Here is a 16667-nt window from a genome sequence, read left to right as displayed (position 1 = left end):
ACTGAAGGAGGCATATGATAAACAAAACTATCTTCTGAATAAATGAAGTAATGAATAATGCAGTGTAGGAACTCTATCAATAGCGAGTGAAAAGCTTATTATCTACAGACTATCACACCAGGGGCTGGTACTCACTTAAACGGCACTAGGAAGTGAGTGTCAGATGCTGTTCCAGCAGCCCTTGGCGTCTAACAAGGTAAATAAGACGGGGCCTGTCCTCTGGAGCCCAGAATCCAGGAAGAAAGGCGCACATGTATTGAGCGCTTGCTTTTCAGGCCCCGTGGAAGTGCTTTACGGGAACCATCTCATTTAATCCTCCCTGACTCTAGGAGGTTCTCCCAGGAGAGACCGCTCCAGACGACATCAGGCCTACAAGCCAAGAAATGCAGCAGGCCTCTAGAAACTGAGAAAGACCCCCAGATGACAGCCAGCAAGCAAATGGGGGCCTTAGCCCTGCAATTGTATGGAACTGAATTCTGCCATTGAGCTGGACGTAGATCCGTTCCTAGAGCCTCCAGAAAGGAGTGTAACCTGCCAACGCCTTAATTTTGGCTTCGTGAGATTCCAACCAGAGAACTCACTAAGCCACACTGCGACCCGGCAGGCTGGGCAGTGCAGCGAGCTCTGCAGAGTGCGCCCTGACCCGGGGTCCAGGCCCGGTCAGTGTGACCTTGCGCGAGTCACGGTCGTCTTCCGCCCGCCAGGCCCCGGCCGGCGTCTGCAGGGTCCGATTCCTGGGGATTTCCCGACGCCCCTTCCCCCGAGGTTCAGGGGCTGCCTGGGGTGCCGGGGAGGGGGGCCGAGGGATGGGGGACTTGGGGCTAGAAGGGTGGCACTGAGACCCGTAGGGAGGGGGCCAGTGAAGTGAGTAAAGGTGGATCGACGAAGAAGGAAATCCTTGGGGAGAGAACCACCGACGCGCGCTTCTTTCCCCCCCCGCCCCGCCTCCGCCCCCGCCCCCGCCGCCCCAGCGCCGCCGCCGCGCCGCCTCTCTCCCGCGCTCCGGAAGGCCTGCGTCCCCGCTCCCCAGCCAGGCGCCACCACCTGCCGCCGAGGCAGCCAGGCGACTCTTCTTTCGCGGGTCACGCGGCCTGACTCAGGCCCCTGCTCCTGTGGCCCCGAAACTCGCCGTTCGCTGGGCCTTGCGTTGCACTCGGCGTCCAGTTCCCCCTCGGCTCGCGGCCACTTGGTCCGCGCCGCCTGCGTCCTGTGTGCCGAGCCCGCCCGCACTGCGGGGACAGGCCGGGCGCCGCCCACGCCGCGCTCTGCCGGGCGCACAGTCTGCCTGGGAAGCGCGCGGCCGGGCGGGCGGCCATGGCGCGGCACGCTGGGAGGTAGCGCGGCGGCTGCAGGAGCGCACAGTCGGCCATGGCCCGGCGGCGGCGCCGCGCCTGCATCGCTCTGTTCCTGGTGCTGCTCTTCGCCTTCGGCACCCTCATGGGTCTGCGCACGCTCAAGGCTCCGGACGGACTCCCGGCGCTGGGCCCGGGCCTGGAGCTGGCGCCCTTTGAGCGACGCCCAGAGGGGGCCCCCGCGCCCGCTCCCAGGGCCCCGGCAGCCCCTGCCGCGCCGCCCCCGCCGCCGCCGCCGCCCCGCACCGCGGACCCTGGCGGCTCCCCTGGGCCGGCACCCGCGGAGGCCGAGCCCGCCCCCGTGCAGAGCCTGCGCGTCTACTCGGACCTGCACGCCTTCTACTACTCGTGGTACGGGAGCCCGCGGAGCGAGGGCCACTACATTCACTGGGACCACGTCATGGTGCCGCACTGGGACCCCAAGATCTCGGCCAGCTACCCCCGCGGCCGCCACAGCCCCCCAGACGACTTGGGCTCCAGCTTCTACCCGGAGCTGGGGCCCTACAGCTCCCGGGACCCCGAAGTGCTGCGGGAGCATATGACCCAGCTCAAGGAAGCCGCCATCGGTGAGCGCCCCCCACCCCTGGCGGCCCTGCCCCCCAGCCTCACCCTTCCTCCTTCCCACACCCCAGCTCCCTCTGGTCCTGTCACCGGCCCTTTGGTCCCACTTATCCGCCAGCCTGGCTTCTTAGCTGTTCCCTCCCACTCTCATCCTGGGCCCACCATGCGACACCGCCCCTCCGTCTAGTATTCAGACCCCCCAGCTGGGCCCTTCCATCCCTAACATCCAGGGCCCTTCCCACAGGGCGGAACTGCTAGGAGTTTGCACCAGGAGAGGGAGGCAGAGTCTTCAAATTTGTTGGGCGATGGGAAGTGAGGCCTGGAGTCCTGGCCCGCAGGTTCTGGGGTTCAGAGGAGTGGAACTTAGGGCGGCCTCTGCTTTCATGGCAGGTACAGGGTAGAGCAGCAGCCGTTCCTGCTTTTGCTGGCTGCAGAGAGGAAAGTGTGCCCGTGTTCCATGAAGGCCTCTGCTCTATTTGCAGTTGGAGGTAGTGTTGGGGGTTTAGAGGCTTTTCATCAAGCACCCAGCTGGAGGGAAGGTCCCAGGGCGCCTCCTTTGTAGGCTGGAGAGGGGAGGCTCACTTATTTCGGATTTCGTCACTGAATTTTGCTGGATTTTACAGATGGCCTCTGCTCAGGGCTCTTCTCCATGCGGGACGTTAGGGTTAGGGGTGCTTCTCTTCTTCAGAGGTAGGCCTGTGGCTTCCAGGTGGGTGTGGCACTGTCCTCCCATTCCTTTTGTTCTACTACTTGCTGAGGCAGTCTAAAGCCTGGCTCCCTCCCGGCCTGGCGCGCTACGTACGGTTCCCGCAGGCGCTCCGCTTCAGCACCGCGGGCGTGGACAGCTCCGGGGCGCGAGGCTCTGGGACTCATCTGCAGGAAGTGAACCTGGCAGGAGGCTTGCTTCAGTTTTTTAGGAACCATTTTTGCAATTGGAGATGTTTGTGAGGAAAAAAATCTCTGTTGAGGGGGGTACTGTGTGTCTCTGAAGTGGCCTCTGTGTTGCGTCTCAGGCGTCCTGGTCCTGTCCTGGTACCCACCTGGCATGGCTGATGATAACGGGGAGCCCTCAGATGACCTGGTGCCCGCCATTCTGGACACTGCCCATCAGTACAGCATCCAGGTGAGTCTCCAAGAAGAGGCCACGTGCTCTCTGCCCTATTCTGGAGAGTTGCTCTCCTCCGCCCACAGGGTTAGTGCCTCTACAGAAGTTCTTGGCAGTAGCCCAGGGATAACAAATATGTGGCAAGTGTGGTTTTGGGGGAGGGTTCAGATAAATGGTGGCTATGTTGCTCTTAGTTTTTTGAATTCTAAGAAAACTGAGAAAACTAAATATAGGACCAAGAGAAGACTAAATAATTATCACTTTTGTTAAATAATAATAGAGGTTAGGTTGTAAAGCATGGTGGAAAAAGGGTAGGCAAGAGCCAAAAGGACCTGCAGACTCAACTCTCTAGTGGGAGGCAGTGCTGGACCTCGAGGAGTAGGCAGGTGTTCTCAGCAGGTGGGCTCACTTTCAAGAGGAAGGACGGACTGGACGAAGCATTTCCCCACATGTGCCAATAAGTAAGTCATCCCTTGCTTCTGTGGTGAAGGAAGAAAAATGATAGAGAAAGAAGAAAAGCCCCACTCCCCTATTCCTGAAGAGAATTCCACCACTGACATGTCTAACAGATCACAGCAGTTTTCCACTGACACAGCTTCAGCATACTTATTCCACTGTTTCAGGCAGCTAGCACCAACCACTTGGAGCTGGCACAAGGTTGAAACCTATTAGCCACCCTGTAACAGCCCACCAAAATGATTCCCATATGCCCTGCTGCGGGAGATGGGCAAACTGCTCACCCCTGTTTTGGCCTTCAAGGGCAGCAGCTGCCTTTATCTCTACTGTGCCCACCACTGCCAGGCCCTCTTCTGAACTCAGCCTCTCCTCCAGGCCATGGTTAGATCCTGAGCCTGATATGTTGTGGCCCCTAGATAGACACTCACCTGACCATTACTCCTCTGTTTGTGGCAGGTGGCCTTCCACATCCAACCCTACAAGGGCCGGGATGACATCACTGTACATGACAACATCAAGTACATCATTGACACGTAAGGCTGCTCTGGGGGCCGGGATTTTGGCGGGGATCAAAGTGGAGGTAGGGATAGAAGGTTTGGAGGGGCAGGTCAAGAGACACAGGGCATAATGCCCGTGTTTCCCAGCAGCTGTTTTATAGTAAGAGAGTACTGGGCCTAAAGTCAGGCAGCCTGGGTTTCAATTCCTGTTCTGTGGCTTCTAATCTGTGATGAGGCAAGCCTCTTAACCTTTGAGTCTTGTGAGAATCACACGAATTAATATATGTGAAAGTAGCTTCTACAATGTAGGCACCTCATTTATTCATTCAGAAAGTATTGAATGAAGGCCAGGCATGGTGTAATCCCAGCACTTTGGGAGGTCGAGGCAGGCGGATCACTTGAGGTCAGGAGTTCGAGACCAGCCTGACTAACGTGGTGAAACCCCGTCTCTACTAAAAATTAAAAAATTAGCCAGGCGTGGTGGCGCACACCTGTAATCCCAGCTAGTCAGGAGGCTGAGGCAGGAAAATCGCTTGAATCTGGGAGGTGGAGGTTGCAGTGAGCCGAGATTGCACCGCTGCACTCCAGCCTGGGTGACAGAGCGAGATTCCTTCTCAAAAATAAATAAATAAATAAATAAATAAATAAATAAATATTGAATGAGGCTGCGTGCAATGGCTCATACCTGTAATGCCAGTGCTTTTTTTTTTTTCTTTTTTTGAGACAGAGTCTCACTCTGTTGCCCAGGCTGGTGTGCAGTGGCACAATCTTGGCTCACTGCAACCTCTGCCTCCTGGGTTCAAGCGATTCTCCTGCCTCAGCCTCCTGAGTAGCTGGGATTACAGGTGCCCACCACCACACCCAGCTAACTTTTGTATTTTTGTATCTTTAGCTGGGCGTGGTGATGCACAGCTATGGTCCCAGCTACTTGGGGGGCTGAGGTGAGTGGATCACTTGAGCTCAGAAGTTTGAGGTTACAGTGAACTATGATGGCACCACTGTACTCCCGCCTGGGGTTTCACCATGTTGGCCAGGCTGGTCTTGAACTCCTGACTTCAGATGCTCTGCCCACTTCGACCTCCCAAAGTGTTGGGATTACAGGTGTGAACCACTGCACCCGGCCTCCCAGGGCTTTGGGAGGCAGAGGTGGGAGGATTGATTGCTTGAGGCCAGGAGTTTGAGATCAGCCTGGGCAACATAGCAAGACCCCATCTCTACTGAAAAAAAAAATTAGCTGGGCATAGCAGTGCATGCCTGTAGTAGTCCTAGCTACTTGGAAGGCAGAGGTGGGAGGATCACTTGAGCCCAGGAGTTCGAGGTTACAGTTAGCCACAATTACACCACTGCATTCCAGCTGAGAACAGAGCAAGATTCTGTCTCTTAAAAAAACAAACAAAAAAAGAGAGTATTGAGTGCCTACATGTGTCCAGGCACTGACTTAAGCCCAGTTGTACAGTAATGGGTAGGACTAGCAAAGTTTCTGATTTCATAATGTTTACTTTCTAGTGTATGTTGCAGGTACTGTGGAGCAGACAGTAATTAAATGGGAAAAATCAAAGAGTGATCTGTACAGGATTTTGTGCTAGAGTGTGCCCACGAAGCTACTTAAGAATGGATAGTCAGGTCAGGTGAGTCTGAGGAGACAACAGGTGAGCTAACACCTGAATGAGCAGTCAGGGCTGGGTGTGGTGGCTCACACCTGTAATCCCAGCACTTTGGGAGGCTGAGGTGGGAGGATCACTTGAGGCCAGGAGTTTGAGACCAGCTTGGGCAACACGGGGAGACTCTATCTCTACAAATTTTTTTTAAAACATTAGCTGGGCATGGTGATGCATGCCTATTGTCCCAGCTATTTGGGGGGCTGAGGTGAGTGGATCACTTGAGCCCAGGAGTTTGAGGTTGCAGTGAGTTACGATGGCACCACTGTACTCCAGCCTGGGCGATACAGTGAGACTTGTCTTAAGAATAAAAAAAAGAAAAAAGAAAAAAAGCCCAGGCCCAGTGGCTCACACCTGTAATCCCAGCACTTTGAGAGGCTGAGGTGGGTGGATTGACTGAGGTCAGGAGTTCAAGACCAGCCTGGCCAACATGGTGAAACCCCATCTCTACTAAAAATACAAAAATTAGCCAGGTATGGTGGTGGGTGCCTGTAATTCCAGCTACTTGAGAGGCTGAGGCAGATGAATCACTTGAACCCCAGGAGGTAGAGGTTGCAGTGAGCTGAGATCGCCCACCCCACTCCAGCTCTGAGCAACAGAGCAAGACCCTATCTCAGAAAAAAGTAGTAATAATAAGAAGAAAAAAGAAAAGAAAAAGGGTCAGCTCTGCAAAGATCCGGAGGCAGGGAGAAAATTCCAAGCAGAGGGCTGGCAGATGCAAGGCCCATAAGATGGAACAAGCTTGCATGACACATAGCCGGATAGAAAGGCCAGATGGGGAGTAATAGCTGGGAAAAGAGCAGGAATGGAGTAGGCAGGGCCAGATCAAGTAGGTGGGAATAATGAATAGATTATATGGAGGCAGGATGGGAGCCTGGAGACCAGTTAGCTGGCTGTTGTTGCAATCCAGATGGAAGACGGTGGTGGCTTGGCTAAGGGTAGGGAAGTGAGGCTTAGGAATGACAACTGGAGAGAGGAAGGAGGGGAACCAGGTTCTTGCTTAGAGGCATGATGACTCCAACTGTGGAGACTGACTGGCTCCAGAACTGGGCTGTGTTGCATCCGTATCTCATCCACGGGAGGTCCTACAGCTGTGCTGGTCTCTCCCATCCAGCTGAGGCTCTTCTTTCTCCTTCTCAGGTATGGCTCCCATGGTGCATTTTACCGCTATAAGAACAGCATGGGCAAGAGCCTCCCACTCTTTTATATCTACGACTCATACCTGACGTCCCCTGAGGCCTGGGCCCACCTCCTGACACCAAACGGGCCCCATTCGATCCGCAACACGCCCTACGATGGGGTCTTCATAGCGCTGCTGGTGGAGGAGGGCCACACCCACGACATCCTGGCTGCCGGATTTGACGGCATGTACACCTACTTTGCCTCCAATGGTTTCTCCTTTGGTTCTTCCCATCAGAACTGGAAAGCTGTGAAGAACTTTTGTGATGCCAACAACCTCATGTTCATCCCCAGTGTGGGGCCTGGCTACATAGACACCAGCATTCGGCCCTGGAACAACCACAATACGCGCAACAGGGTCAATGGCAAGTACTATGAGACGGCCCTGCAGGCGGCCCTGACAGTGAGGCCCGAGATCGTTTCCATTACCTCCTTCAATGAGTGGCACGAGGGCACCCAGATTGAGAAGGCCATTCCCAAGAAGACACCCACCCGCCTGTATTTGGACTACCTGCCTCACCAGCCCAGCCTGTACCTGGAGCTGACACGCCGCTGGGCGGAGCACTTCATCAAAGAGAAGGAGCAGTGGCTCATGTGAGGGGCCTGTAAATGGGCGTGAGGTGCTGATGTCCTTGCCTTGCTGGAAGATGTCACCGTGTGGGGTTCAGCTGAGGTTGTAGCCACTCACTCGTTCCCAGGTCAGAGGTCAGCAGATGGGTGTTTCTGGGTGGGCCGTCAGGCATGGGCCTGTGCAACACAGAGCCCGTTCCTCAGGCGAGTGGTGCTGAGGTGCTCTGTGGTGATGGGAACGGCAGAAGCTGGCAGGTGACTGAACTTAGCCCAGGGCAGCTCCACATCCTGGGAACACTTTCATGTAACCCCTTCTAGTTTTGAACTCTGCAGCAGGCTGGTGCTGTGTAGTGGCCACCCAGTCACCACCCTTGGAAGGGTGTCAGGGTCTGGGCTCGCATGCACCCTGCTCCCTTCTGCCAGCCTGCATCCTCTCCTCAGGCCTCCTTCCCACATCATCTGTCTTCTCTAAGTTAGGGAACCATATTTGAGACTTTCAGAAAGGGAACTTCTAGGTTTAAGCTCCTCCCAGTAGATTCCTGAACCCAATTATCAGGAAATCATCCTGAGCACTCACAGGTTCATTTAACACTCACTCATCAAGCACCTTCCTATGTGCTAGGTGCTGGGGAAAACTTGACCAAGGAAGAGTTCCTGTCCTGAAGCTTCCAGGACCCAGCTTTCCTTTTCTGGTGTGGCCTTGTAGCTAGTGCCTGGGCACAGGTGTTTTTCTTTTTGCAGTTTTACCTAGTGCTGGGAGTTCAGTTCATTTCCTCTAAAAAAATACCTCTGTGCTCCAGAGCCTAATTTTTCTCAGATGCATATTAAGCTCTAGGGAGAGGACTAGGAGGAAATCCCCCTCCCTTTAGCTGCCTGAACTGACTGAGGCCCACTCACTAGAGCCATGTTCAGTGCTACTGTGATTAGTAGTAATTAAATATGAACTGGTATTCTCAAGTAAGCATTCCTTTTGCTCTCTTTAAGACCTCACAAATTCTGACCTTAGATTCTGTGACAAACTGATATAGGAGCTGGGCTGGCTATGGCTTTACCACAACAAGTAGGTTTGCTTAAGAAATTACTAAACAATGGCTGGGCGTGGTGGCTCACTCCTGTAATCCCAGCACTTTGGGAGGCCGAGATGGGCGGATCACGAGGTCAGGAGATCGAGACCATCCTGGCTAACATGGTGAAACCACGTCTCTACTAAAAATACAAAAAAATTAGCCAGGCGTAGTGGTGGGCGCCTGTAGTCCCAGCTACTTGGGAGGCTGAGGCAGGAGAATGGCGTGAACCCAGGAGGCGGAGCTTGCAGTGAGCCGAGATCACGCCACTGCACTCCAGCCTGGGCGACAGAGCGAGACTCCGTCTCAAAAAAAAAAAAAAAAGTTACTAAACAAGGCTGGGCGTGGTGGCTCACACCTGTAATCCCAGCACTTTGGGAGGCCAAGGCAGGTGGATCACCTGAGGTCAGGAGTTCGAGACCAGCCTGGCCAACATGGTGAAACCCCATCCCTACTAAAAATACAAAAATTAGCTGGGCATGGGTGCCTGTAATCCCAGCTACTTCTGAGGCTGAGGCAGGAGAATCGCTTGAACCTGGGAGGCGGAGGTTGCAGTGAGCCAATGTGGCACCACTGGACTCCAGCCTGGGCAAGAGCAAGACTGTCTCAAAACAAAAACAAAAAACAAACAAAAAAGAAAACACAAAAAACATTACTAAACAAGATTTCTAGAGGGAATTAACAAACCAGTGCTTATTTACAAATAAACTAATACGCTAATTGCAGGAACCCTGATTAAAGCAGGCCTCTGTTAACACAAGATTCTTAGGATATACTTGGAAACAGGTGCATTGGAAACCACTGTACTGAGAAGTTTATGGGCTCAAGACTGAATTGGAAGCTAGGCGTGGTCGCTCATGCCTGTAATCCCAGCACTCTGGGAGGCTGAGGTGGAAGGATCAGTTGAGTTCAGGAGTTCGAGACCAGCCTGGGCAACACAGAGAGACGTGTCTTTAAAAAAGTAAAAAATGGGCTGAGTGCCTTGGCTCATGCCTGTAATCCCAGCACTTTGGGAAGCCAAGGCGGGTGGATCACTTGAGGCCAGGAGTTCAAGAACAGCCTGACCAACATGGCAAAACTCCACCTCTACTAAAAATACCAAAAAAATTAGCAGGGTGTGGTGGTGCACACCTGTAGTCCCAGCTACTAAGGAGGCTGATGTGTGAGAATCACTTGAACCTGGGAGGCGGAGTTTGCAGTGAGCCAAGATCGTGCCACTGCACTCCAGTGTGGGCAACAGAGATTCTGTCTCAAAAAAAAAAAAAGACTGAATCAGAATTTTGGGAACTAGGGTACAAGAGGGAAGGGGAGGAAGGAGGAAATAGACCCCAGTGGTCACCTCAAGGACACCCAGCCCCAGTTAGGTAACTGATATTAAGCCCCACCAGAGAGATGAGCAGGCCTGGCCACCTGGCTTTGGGGCTTAGCTGGGGAAACCAAGGCAGGCAGGGACAGCTGAAAGGGTTGGATGTTGACCTATAGTAATTTACAGAAGGTAGCAACACTGGCTTCATTTAACACACGCACAATCTGAAAAATACTAAACATGGGAAGGCCAGGGGGCAGAGGCAGCCATTCTCACACACTGCTAACAGCAGTGTAACTTGACTCAGTTCTTTTGAAGGCTAATCCATATTGAGAGCCATAAATACTTCCTACACTTTGACCTACTCTCCTAAGGAAATAATTCAAAAGAAGAAAAACAAACCATTTACAAATATGTTTAATAGCAGCATTTCTTTAAAGAAAAACAAAGTTCAAATGCCCAATAATAATTATGTTTAACACTTGGTACACATATAAATAGACAAAAGGCTGCGGAGAACACTGGATTTAAATAAAGGTGTTATGGGTATAATTAACTACAATTTATTTTATGAATAAATAAGAAAAAAGTCCCTGGCTGAAAAGGATAGTGGAGGTTTATTTCCCAATATTCTTCCATTTGGACTGAACCCCTGCCAACTAAGCAGACATCCCACTATTACACCAAAAAGACTGCTCTCCCCGCGAGCAATTACAATACATGACACCACTAGGCCCAATGGCTCAGAGGGAAGAGTGGCCTGTGGCTCTTCAATCTTTATCCAAACCTGGTTCTAGCTTCAGGAGCCTTTGGTCACCTGAGACTTTTTATTTATTAATTTTTATGAGACGGAGTATTGCTATGTTGCCCAGGCTGATTCTGAACTCCTGGGCTCAAGCAGTTCTCCCACCTGGGCCTCCCAGAATGTTGGGATTACAGGCATGAGCCACCACACGCAGCCACCTGAGACTTTTTAAACAGCACCAGCACTTCTGGCTGGTTTGAACCTTAAATGCCACCACCCACCAGAGAGGAGGCTCTCACTAGATTCTAAATCTGTTATTTAATTACTTTTCAATTGAAAAACAAAACAGACAGAAGAAACTTATTAGAATAAGGCCACCTAGGAATGTTCTTAACTTTTCCATTCAGCTTTTGGCTGATATATGAAAATACAAATAAATACATCCTTTCCCCAGGTGCAAGGCTAAACCAGCAGCTCCAAGGGCTTGGTCTACAGTGCTCAGAAAGACACACTGCCTTAAAAGTCAGGCTAGTGCCCTAGCTCCGGTGGCCTCTGCAAATGAGGCCTTGCCAGTCGTCAGTGGACAGACACATAGTATCCAGCACCAGGCCTTGGGCCTTCCAGCTTCCCAGAGTTTCACAGGTAGGACGCATGTGAGGGGAGCAGTCCGTACTTCTGTTGGAGGATGGCTGTGGTACTTTCCAGGGCACTGAGGAGGAAACAGGACAGTTACCAGTCTGACTTCTCAGAAGTCCCGAGCCCACCAGAGGCTGGTGAGCAGGGACATCGAAACTGGCTAGCCTTGTTAAGCCCTGTTCATCAACCCTTGATGAAACCTTTTGAATCCTAAGAAAGCCAGGAAACTTAGTCCCACTGCAACCACCACTTCTCCAAACCTGGCCTACACTCCTTCAGGGCAAGATAGGAGGCACCATCTTTATCTTGTCAAAGCTTTTTTGCATCTCTCCAACCTCCCTCAAATTATTTCCCCACGCCACAGGAAAGAGACTTACCAGCCTGGACGAATGATGCCAAACTTTCCGGGCACAGACAAATCAACCACAGTTGAGCCAAGGCGACACTCGGGGCTCTGGCCATCCCCAATTTGTCCCCCATCAATAACCAAGGACAACTGAGGCCAGAGATCCTGGAACTCCTGAGAAGAGGGAGAAGGAAGAGCATGGACACTATCCCTGGTGTATCCAATAATGTCAAACTGCACGCAGTCATCAAAGGCCATATAGTCTTAAAACAGAAGGCACTTTCCTCTAAGCAGAGAAAGGAGCTTCATTTAGTTAAGGTCAACTGTGCCAAAGACACTGTATTCTATGAGGTTTGGAGGCCTCCTGGGTTAGCACTCCAAGTAACACCTATCTAGGGTTTAAAGAAAATCTTGCTATGTCAAAAGGAAATTTCACACATTGCTTCAGTTAGGGAAATATAAGTACAATGAATGGAGTTCTGGGCAAAGATACGGGCTCTAACTCTGGACTTTCCATCGTATCTCCGTGTGACTGCATGCAAGTTACTCTATCGAGGCCTACAAGACAAGTGGGCTGGACTAGATGATCCTATGTCCTCATTTCATTTGTTCTAATCTATGTAGCCAAGACAGGACTAGGATGATCTTTTCTTTGACCTGGCTTGCCGCAAAGATAAGAGAACAGGGTCAAGAGTCAAAAACTAGGTAAAAAGACCGGGCATGGTGGCTCACGCCTGTAATCTCAGCACTTTGGGAGGCTGGATCTCTTGAGGCCAGGAGTTTGAGACTAGCCTGGTCAACATAGTGAAACCCCGTCTCTACTAAAAATACAAAAATTAGCCGGGCGTGGTGGCACACGCCTGTAATCCCAGCTACTCACTCGGGAGGCTGAGGCAGGAGAACTGTTTGAACCCGGGAGATGGAGGTTGCAGTGAGCTGAGATGGTGCCACTGCACTCCAGCCTGGGAAAGAGAGTGAGACTGTCTCAAACAAAACAAAACAAAAAAAACTAGGTAAAAATCTGGTCACTTAATGGCTGCGTAACCTGGAACAAGTGATTCCAGCTCCTTCTAGCTCTAGAACTATGCTCCTGGATCTCACTGCGACTCTGATCAGGGTAGGAAGAGTAGAACATGGTAGATTCTGCATGCCACCAGCACTCAGTCTTTGGGCTATGAGGAGGATACTCCCCCTAGAACAGTGGACTGAATTGTTAACTGAGCTAGAGCTTCCCCAACCCCCCAATGAAGACACTGCAGTGGCAGTTAGGCCTGGAAATCTGGGACAGGAAATCATAAATACCAGTTACTGTGTTGGACAGGTCAAATGATTGCTGACAAGGTAAAAACCTCCCCTCCCTGTGCCACATCCCGATTCTTGCTCCTGGGGTACAGCCACCAGGACCAAGTCAAACCTGCACTCTGAGAATGGGAAGGGATGCTGAACTCTCACTTTCTTAAGAACCCTGAGCCCCACTCTAGGTCTGGGAATGGAAAACCCATCGAATGGAGTTCTGAGCAGGGATACGGGCTCTAACTCTGGACTTTCCATCATATCTCTATGTGACTGCACCCAAGTTACTCTATCCAGGCTTATTAGCTGGATGTAATAAGCCCAAGGAAGGCCCAAGGCCTGATGCTGGATACTATGTGTGATACTATGTGTCTGGCCGAGTCTGGGGACACAATGTAGCTTATTACTACATTTTACATCTTAGTAATAAGAAAAAAACGAAATTTCTATGTGTCCTCCTTTGTTCTAATCTATGTAGCCAAGAAAGGATTAGGATGATCCTTTCTTTGATCTGGCTTGTGGCAGAGATAAGAGAACAGGGGCGAGAATCAAAAACTGGTTAAAAATCTGAGTCAGTCACTTAATGGCTGTGTGACCTGGAACAAGTGATATAACTTTCTGGAGGCTAAACTTCATCTTCTTTTTTTTTTTTTTTTTAAGAGACAGAGTCTCGCTCTAGAGCCCTGCCTGGAGTACAGTGGCACAATCTGAGCTCACTGTAACCTCTGCCTCCCAGGTTCAAGTGATTCTCCTGCCTCAGCCTCCCAAGTAGCTGGGATTACAGGCATGCGCCACCATGTCTGGCTAATCTTTGTATTTTTTATTAGAGATGGAGTTTTGCCATGTTAGCCAGGCTGGTCTCAAACTCCTGACCTCATATGATCCACCTGCCTGGGCCTCCCAAAGTGCTGGGGTCACAGGCATGAGCCACTGCCCTTGGCCTTCTTCATCTTTCTTTACAGCACTGTCGTGAAGATTTATAGCCTAACTGTGTTCTCCAGAAACTGTTATCTCCAGAAAAACAGGAAGACATTGTTCTTATCATAATCTTTCCTATTATTATAAAGACAGAAGAAAACACCAATTCTCCCCCTGGCTTTTCAGACTTTGAGATAAAATCTTTCAAATTTTTTAAATTTATATTGCCCCCCACCACCTCCCTGCCAGCTGGGCAACCTTCCCACTGTTGGCCCAAGAACTCTCACGCCTGGCCATCCCAGTGTACTATCAATGCCACTGATTCACAGAAAACAGTATGTGCGCTGGTGACATTTCCAGGGGAAGGACTGGGTAAACTCACCTCGACATTCAGAGAACTGGCCTGGGAGCTGAGGTTGGCACTAGTGAGAGCAAGCGGACCCTCAAACATCTGAGCCAAGTCTTGCATAAAGGCATGATCAGGAATCCGAATGCCTACAAGCTGTAAGGCAAGGGGAAAGGGATCATGAGAAAGGTTGGAAGGGGTAAGAGGGTAAGTCTTATCTGGATCCTAGTGAAAGCCAAGTGGCCTGGAGTCTGGGGACACAAGAGAAAACTTGACTCACAGGCGTAAAAGGGTTTAGGTCCTTGTTGAGCTCCTCCGAGCGTTCCATCACCAGGGTCACTGGTCCTGGCAGTAGGTCTTTCAGGAGCCCCTCAGGTACTCTCACACGGCAGTATCTGGGAAACACAGAAGAATAAATCCATTCAAAATTGAAGGGCCACTGGTGGTCCTTTCCTAGACTCTAGGCAGACGAAGGAAAGGAATCCTTCGAGCTTACAATGGGAGCCGCCTGTCTCCCTGCTTCACCTCCCTAAGAGCTTGAGCAGAAAGCAGGGCTCCAAAGGCGCACCCCTGGCTTCACGCCCATGTGCCTCTGGTCTCAGGGACTACAACAGCTGCACCGCTGTGATATCATGATAGTGGGATCAAGCTCCACGTTTTATTTTCTTCAAGGCATTCGCTATTAAGTTAAGCTACTGTGTTTGTTTGCTTTTTTCCCGGGGGCCTCCCCAATTAGCACAAATACGCCAAGGGAACAGGGTCCCTGCCTTTCTCGTGTGTTGCTGCTTCCCAGCAGCATGTAGTTCAGGGCCCGGGGCACGTTAAGTCCTCGGTACATACTTCCAGTTCCGGATTCCTTGGTGAGCCTGGACAAGCCCCTCCCGCTCTCTGCGCCTCAGTCTCCCAAGCCTGTCACCGGAAACCCCTCCCGCGGTGCCGCCCCCAGCGGGGCCGGGTCGGGGCGGCCTTACCTGTAGACGTCGGCCACGCGGCCGAGGCATACGGCCAGAGGCTTGGCCTCGCTGCGACCCTTGAGGCGGTACACAGCGCGCAGAGCCGCCGAGCAGCTCGCCGCGCAGGCCAGGCCGTACAGCGTATCGGTGGGGACGGCCACCACGGCGCCGGCGCGCAGCTCGGCCACGGCGGCCCGCAGCGCCTCGGTCCAGCCGGCGCGCTCCGGGCTCGCGGCCTGCACGGCCCCGCTCCCCGGGAGCCGCAACAGCCGGGCGCCGGGGGCCGCCGGAGCGGGACTTGGCGGGCGGAAGAGGCGGCCGCTCCGGGAGCCAGCAGGCCCCTCGCTCAACCCCACGCTGGCAGCCACCGCGGCCCTCATCCCCCTGCACCGACGCGCCGGAGACATCCGCCCAGGCCCGCTTCCGGGAGGAAGTGACGCCCCCAGCCAGCTTCCGGTCCAGGAGACTCGGCCCCACCTCTGCGCCGGGCAGCTTAAAGGGACCACGACCCCCAGGAGGATTGAAGGAGACCGGTGGGGACGGGGCGGGGCGCAGCCTTGCGAAGCCCTAACGCAGCGCTGGGGAGGGGGGCGGCCGAAAGGGGGGCGGTGGTCGGGCCGCGCAAGCGGAGATGGAATGGGGCCCGGGCTCAGACTGGTCACGGGGGTGAGAGGGGGCCCGTCGGGGCGGGGGGAAGGGGCTTGGCCCCGCGCAAGCGCCGGCCCTGACCGTCTGTCTCTCGCTTTCTCCCGGGCAGGGAGGCTGCCGGCGTGGACCGCGGGAAGGCGGGGCTGGGGCTCGGCGGGAGGCCACCCCCGCAGCCGCCCCGGGAGGAGCGCGCCCAGCAGCTGCTGGACGCGGTGGAGCAGCGGCAGCGGCAGCTCCTGGACACCATCGCAGCCTGCGAGGAGATGTTACGGCAGCTGGGCCGCCGGCGCCCGGAGCCGGCTGGTGGCGGGGTTAGTGCCCACCCTGGGCTGGGCTGGGGTGGGGTGGGGTCTGCCCCACTGGCTAGGCTGGCCAAGCCCTAGCTTACCCTGGAGGGGGGAAGTATGTCTCCGCCGCTTTATCCCTAACCTCCTTTGATCTGGTGAGAGGTTTCGAAAAAGTTAATACTATCCAAATGCCAAATGGCCACATCCTTGTGGGGCCTAATCCAAGGCCTTGCCTCCCAGCCTCACTTTTTTCCTTTCTGTTCCAACTAGAACGTCTCAGCCAAACCTGGAGCGCCCCCCCAGCCGGCTGTCTCCGCCAGAGGCGGCTTTCCGAAGGATGCTGGCGATGGAGCTGCGGAGCCCTGACCATCCCCGAGCAGAATACCCTGACTTCTCTCCCTCCCCAGGGCCGGTGGCTGGACTCTGAACAACTCCCTTCAGTAAAGGGGCCAGTCTTCACTGGCAGTGGCTGGTACTTGGCTCTCAGCCTGGAGTGGCAGCTCTGCTAGCAGCTGGGTTCACTCCCACTTCATCCTGGCTGAAAGCAGTGCTGTGCTTTGAAATGCAGCCAATGAATACCCAGTCTGATTACCCAGATTTGGGCAGACCAGCAGTGCTCGCCAGAGTGGTCTGGCCTGCTATGGGGGATCCAGGTGGTGTTACATGTCCATTTCATGTTTTGGGGGCTTTTAGCCCCACAAAACACCTTCAGCAGAGCCTTGATTAAAAGGAAACCTGCAGACTCTC

General features: G+C 53.3%; 3 protein-coding genes across 6 annotated transcripts; 2 read left to right on the top strand and 1 right to left on the bottom strand.

Moving 5' to 3' along the window:
* Nucleotides 1-1032: 1032 nt before the first annotated feature.
* MANEAL (mannosidase endo-alpha like) lies at nt 1033-8335 on the top strand. 3 transcript variants are annotated; one of them, XM_001169968.8, is made up of 4 exons: nt 1033-1918; nt 2927-3036; nt 3931-4007; nt 7047-8335. In XM_001169968.8, exons 1-4 carry the CDS (start codon nt 1369-1371, stop codon nt 7060-7062), a joined length of 753 nt encoding a protein of 250 aa, XP_001169968.1. In that variant the 5' UTR covers nt 1033-1368; the 3' UTR covers nt 7063-8335. The 3 variants fall into 3 exon arrangements, with proteins under 3 accessions (XP_001169968.1, XP_001170001.1, XP_003308035.1); XM_001170001.8 differs by having other exon boundaries at nt 6770-8335; XM_003307987.5 differs by lacking the exon at nt 3931-4007 and having other exon boundaries at nt 1670-1918; nt 6770-8335.
* A 1812-nt stretch (nt 8336-10147) lies between these two features.
* YRDC (yrdC N6-threonylcarbamoyltransferase domain containing) lies at nt 10148-15392 on the bottom strand. Its single transcript, XM_513328.8, has 5 exons — nt 15004-15392; nt 14313-14427; nt 14069-14188; nt 11507-11649; nt 10148-11202 (listed from the first exon to the last, which is right to left on the bottom strand). Exons 1-5 carry the CDS (start codon nt 15390-15392, stop codon nt 11130-11132), a joined length of 840 nt encoding a protein of 279 aa, XP_513328.2. The 3' UTR covers nt 10148-11129.
* C1H1orf122 (chromosome 1 C1orf122 homolog) lies at nt 15385-16667 on the top strand. Of its 2 annotated transcripts, none has more exons than XM_003307988.5 (3): nt 15385-15518; nt 15743-15944; nt 16191-16667. In XM_003307988.5, the coding sequence occupies exons 2-3, from the start codon at nt 15897-15899 to the stop codon at nt 16284-16286; spliced, it is 144 nt and encodes a 47-aa protein (XP_003308036.1). In that variant the 5' UTR covers nt 15385-15518; nt 15743-15896; the 3' UTR covers nt 16287-16667. The 2 variants fall into 2 exon arrangements, with proteins under 2 accessions (XP_003308036.1, XP_530118.2); XM_530118.8 differs by having other exon boundaries at nt 15513-15651.

Source organism: Pan troglodytes, chromosome 1, assembly GCF_028858775.2.
Source record: "Pan troglodytes isolate AG18354 chromosome 1, NHGRI_mPanTro3-v2.0_pri, whole genome shotgun sequence".
NCBI lineage: Eukaryota > Metazoa > Chordata > Mammalia > Primates > Hominidae > Pan > Pan troglodytes.
This window is presented reverse-complemented; position numbering and strand designations above follow the sequence as displayed.

Coding starts and splice junctions, on each gene's coding strand:
- MANEAL (XM_001170001.8), top strand. CDS start 1,369: ATGGCCCGGCGGCGGCGCCGCGCCTGCATCGCTCTGTTCCTGGTGCTG. Junction 1,919..2,926: donor GCTCAAGGAAGCCGCCATCG/GTGAGCGCCCCC, acceptor GTTGCGTCTCAG/GCGTCCTGGTCCTGTCCTGG. Junction 3,037..3,930: donor CCCATCAGTACAGCATCCAG/GTGAGTCTCCAA, acceptor TGTTTGTGGCAG/GTGGCCTTCCACATCCAACC.
- YRDC (XM_513328.8), bottom strand. CDS start 15,392: ATGTCTCCGGCGCGTCGGTGCAGGGGGATGAGGGCCGCGGTGGCTGCC. Junction 11,650..14,068: donor CCAGTTCTCTGAATGTCGAG/GTGAGTTTACCC, acceptor CCCTCTTCTCAG/GAGTTCCAGGATCTCTGGCC. Junction 11,203..11,506: donor GGCATCATTCGTCCAGGCTG/GTAAGTCTCTTT, acceptor TTTCCTCCTCAG/TGCCCTGGAAAGTACCACAG.
- C1H1orf122 (XM_530118.8), top strand. CDS start 15,617: ATGGAATGGGGCCCGGGCTCAGACTGGTCACGGGG. Junction 15,652..15,742: donor GGCTCAGACTGGTCACGGGG/GTGAGAGGGGGC, acceptor TCTCCCGGGCAG/GGAGGCTGCCGGCGTGGACC. Junction 15,945..16,190: donor CGGAGCCGGCTGGTGGCGGG/GTTAGTGCCCAC, acceptor TGTTCCAACTAG/AACGTCTCAGCCAAACCTGG.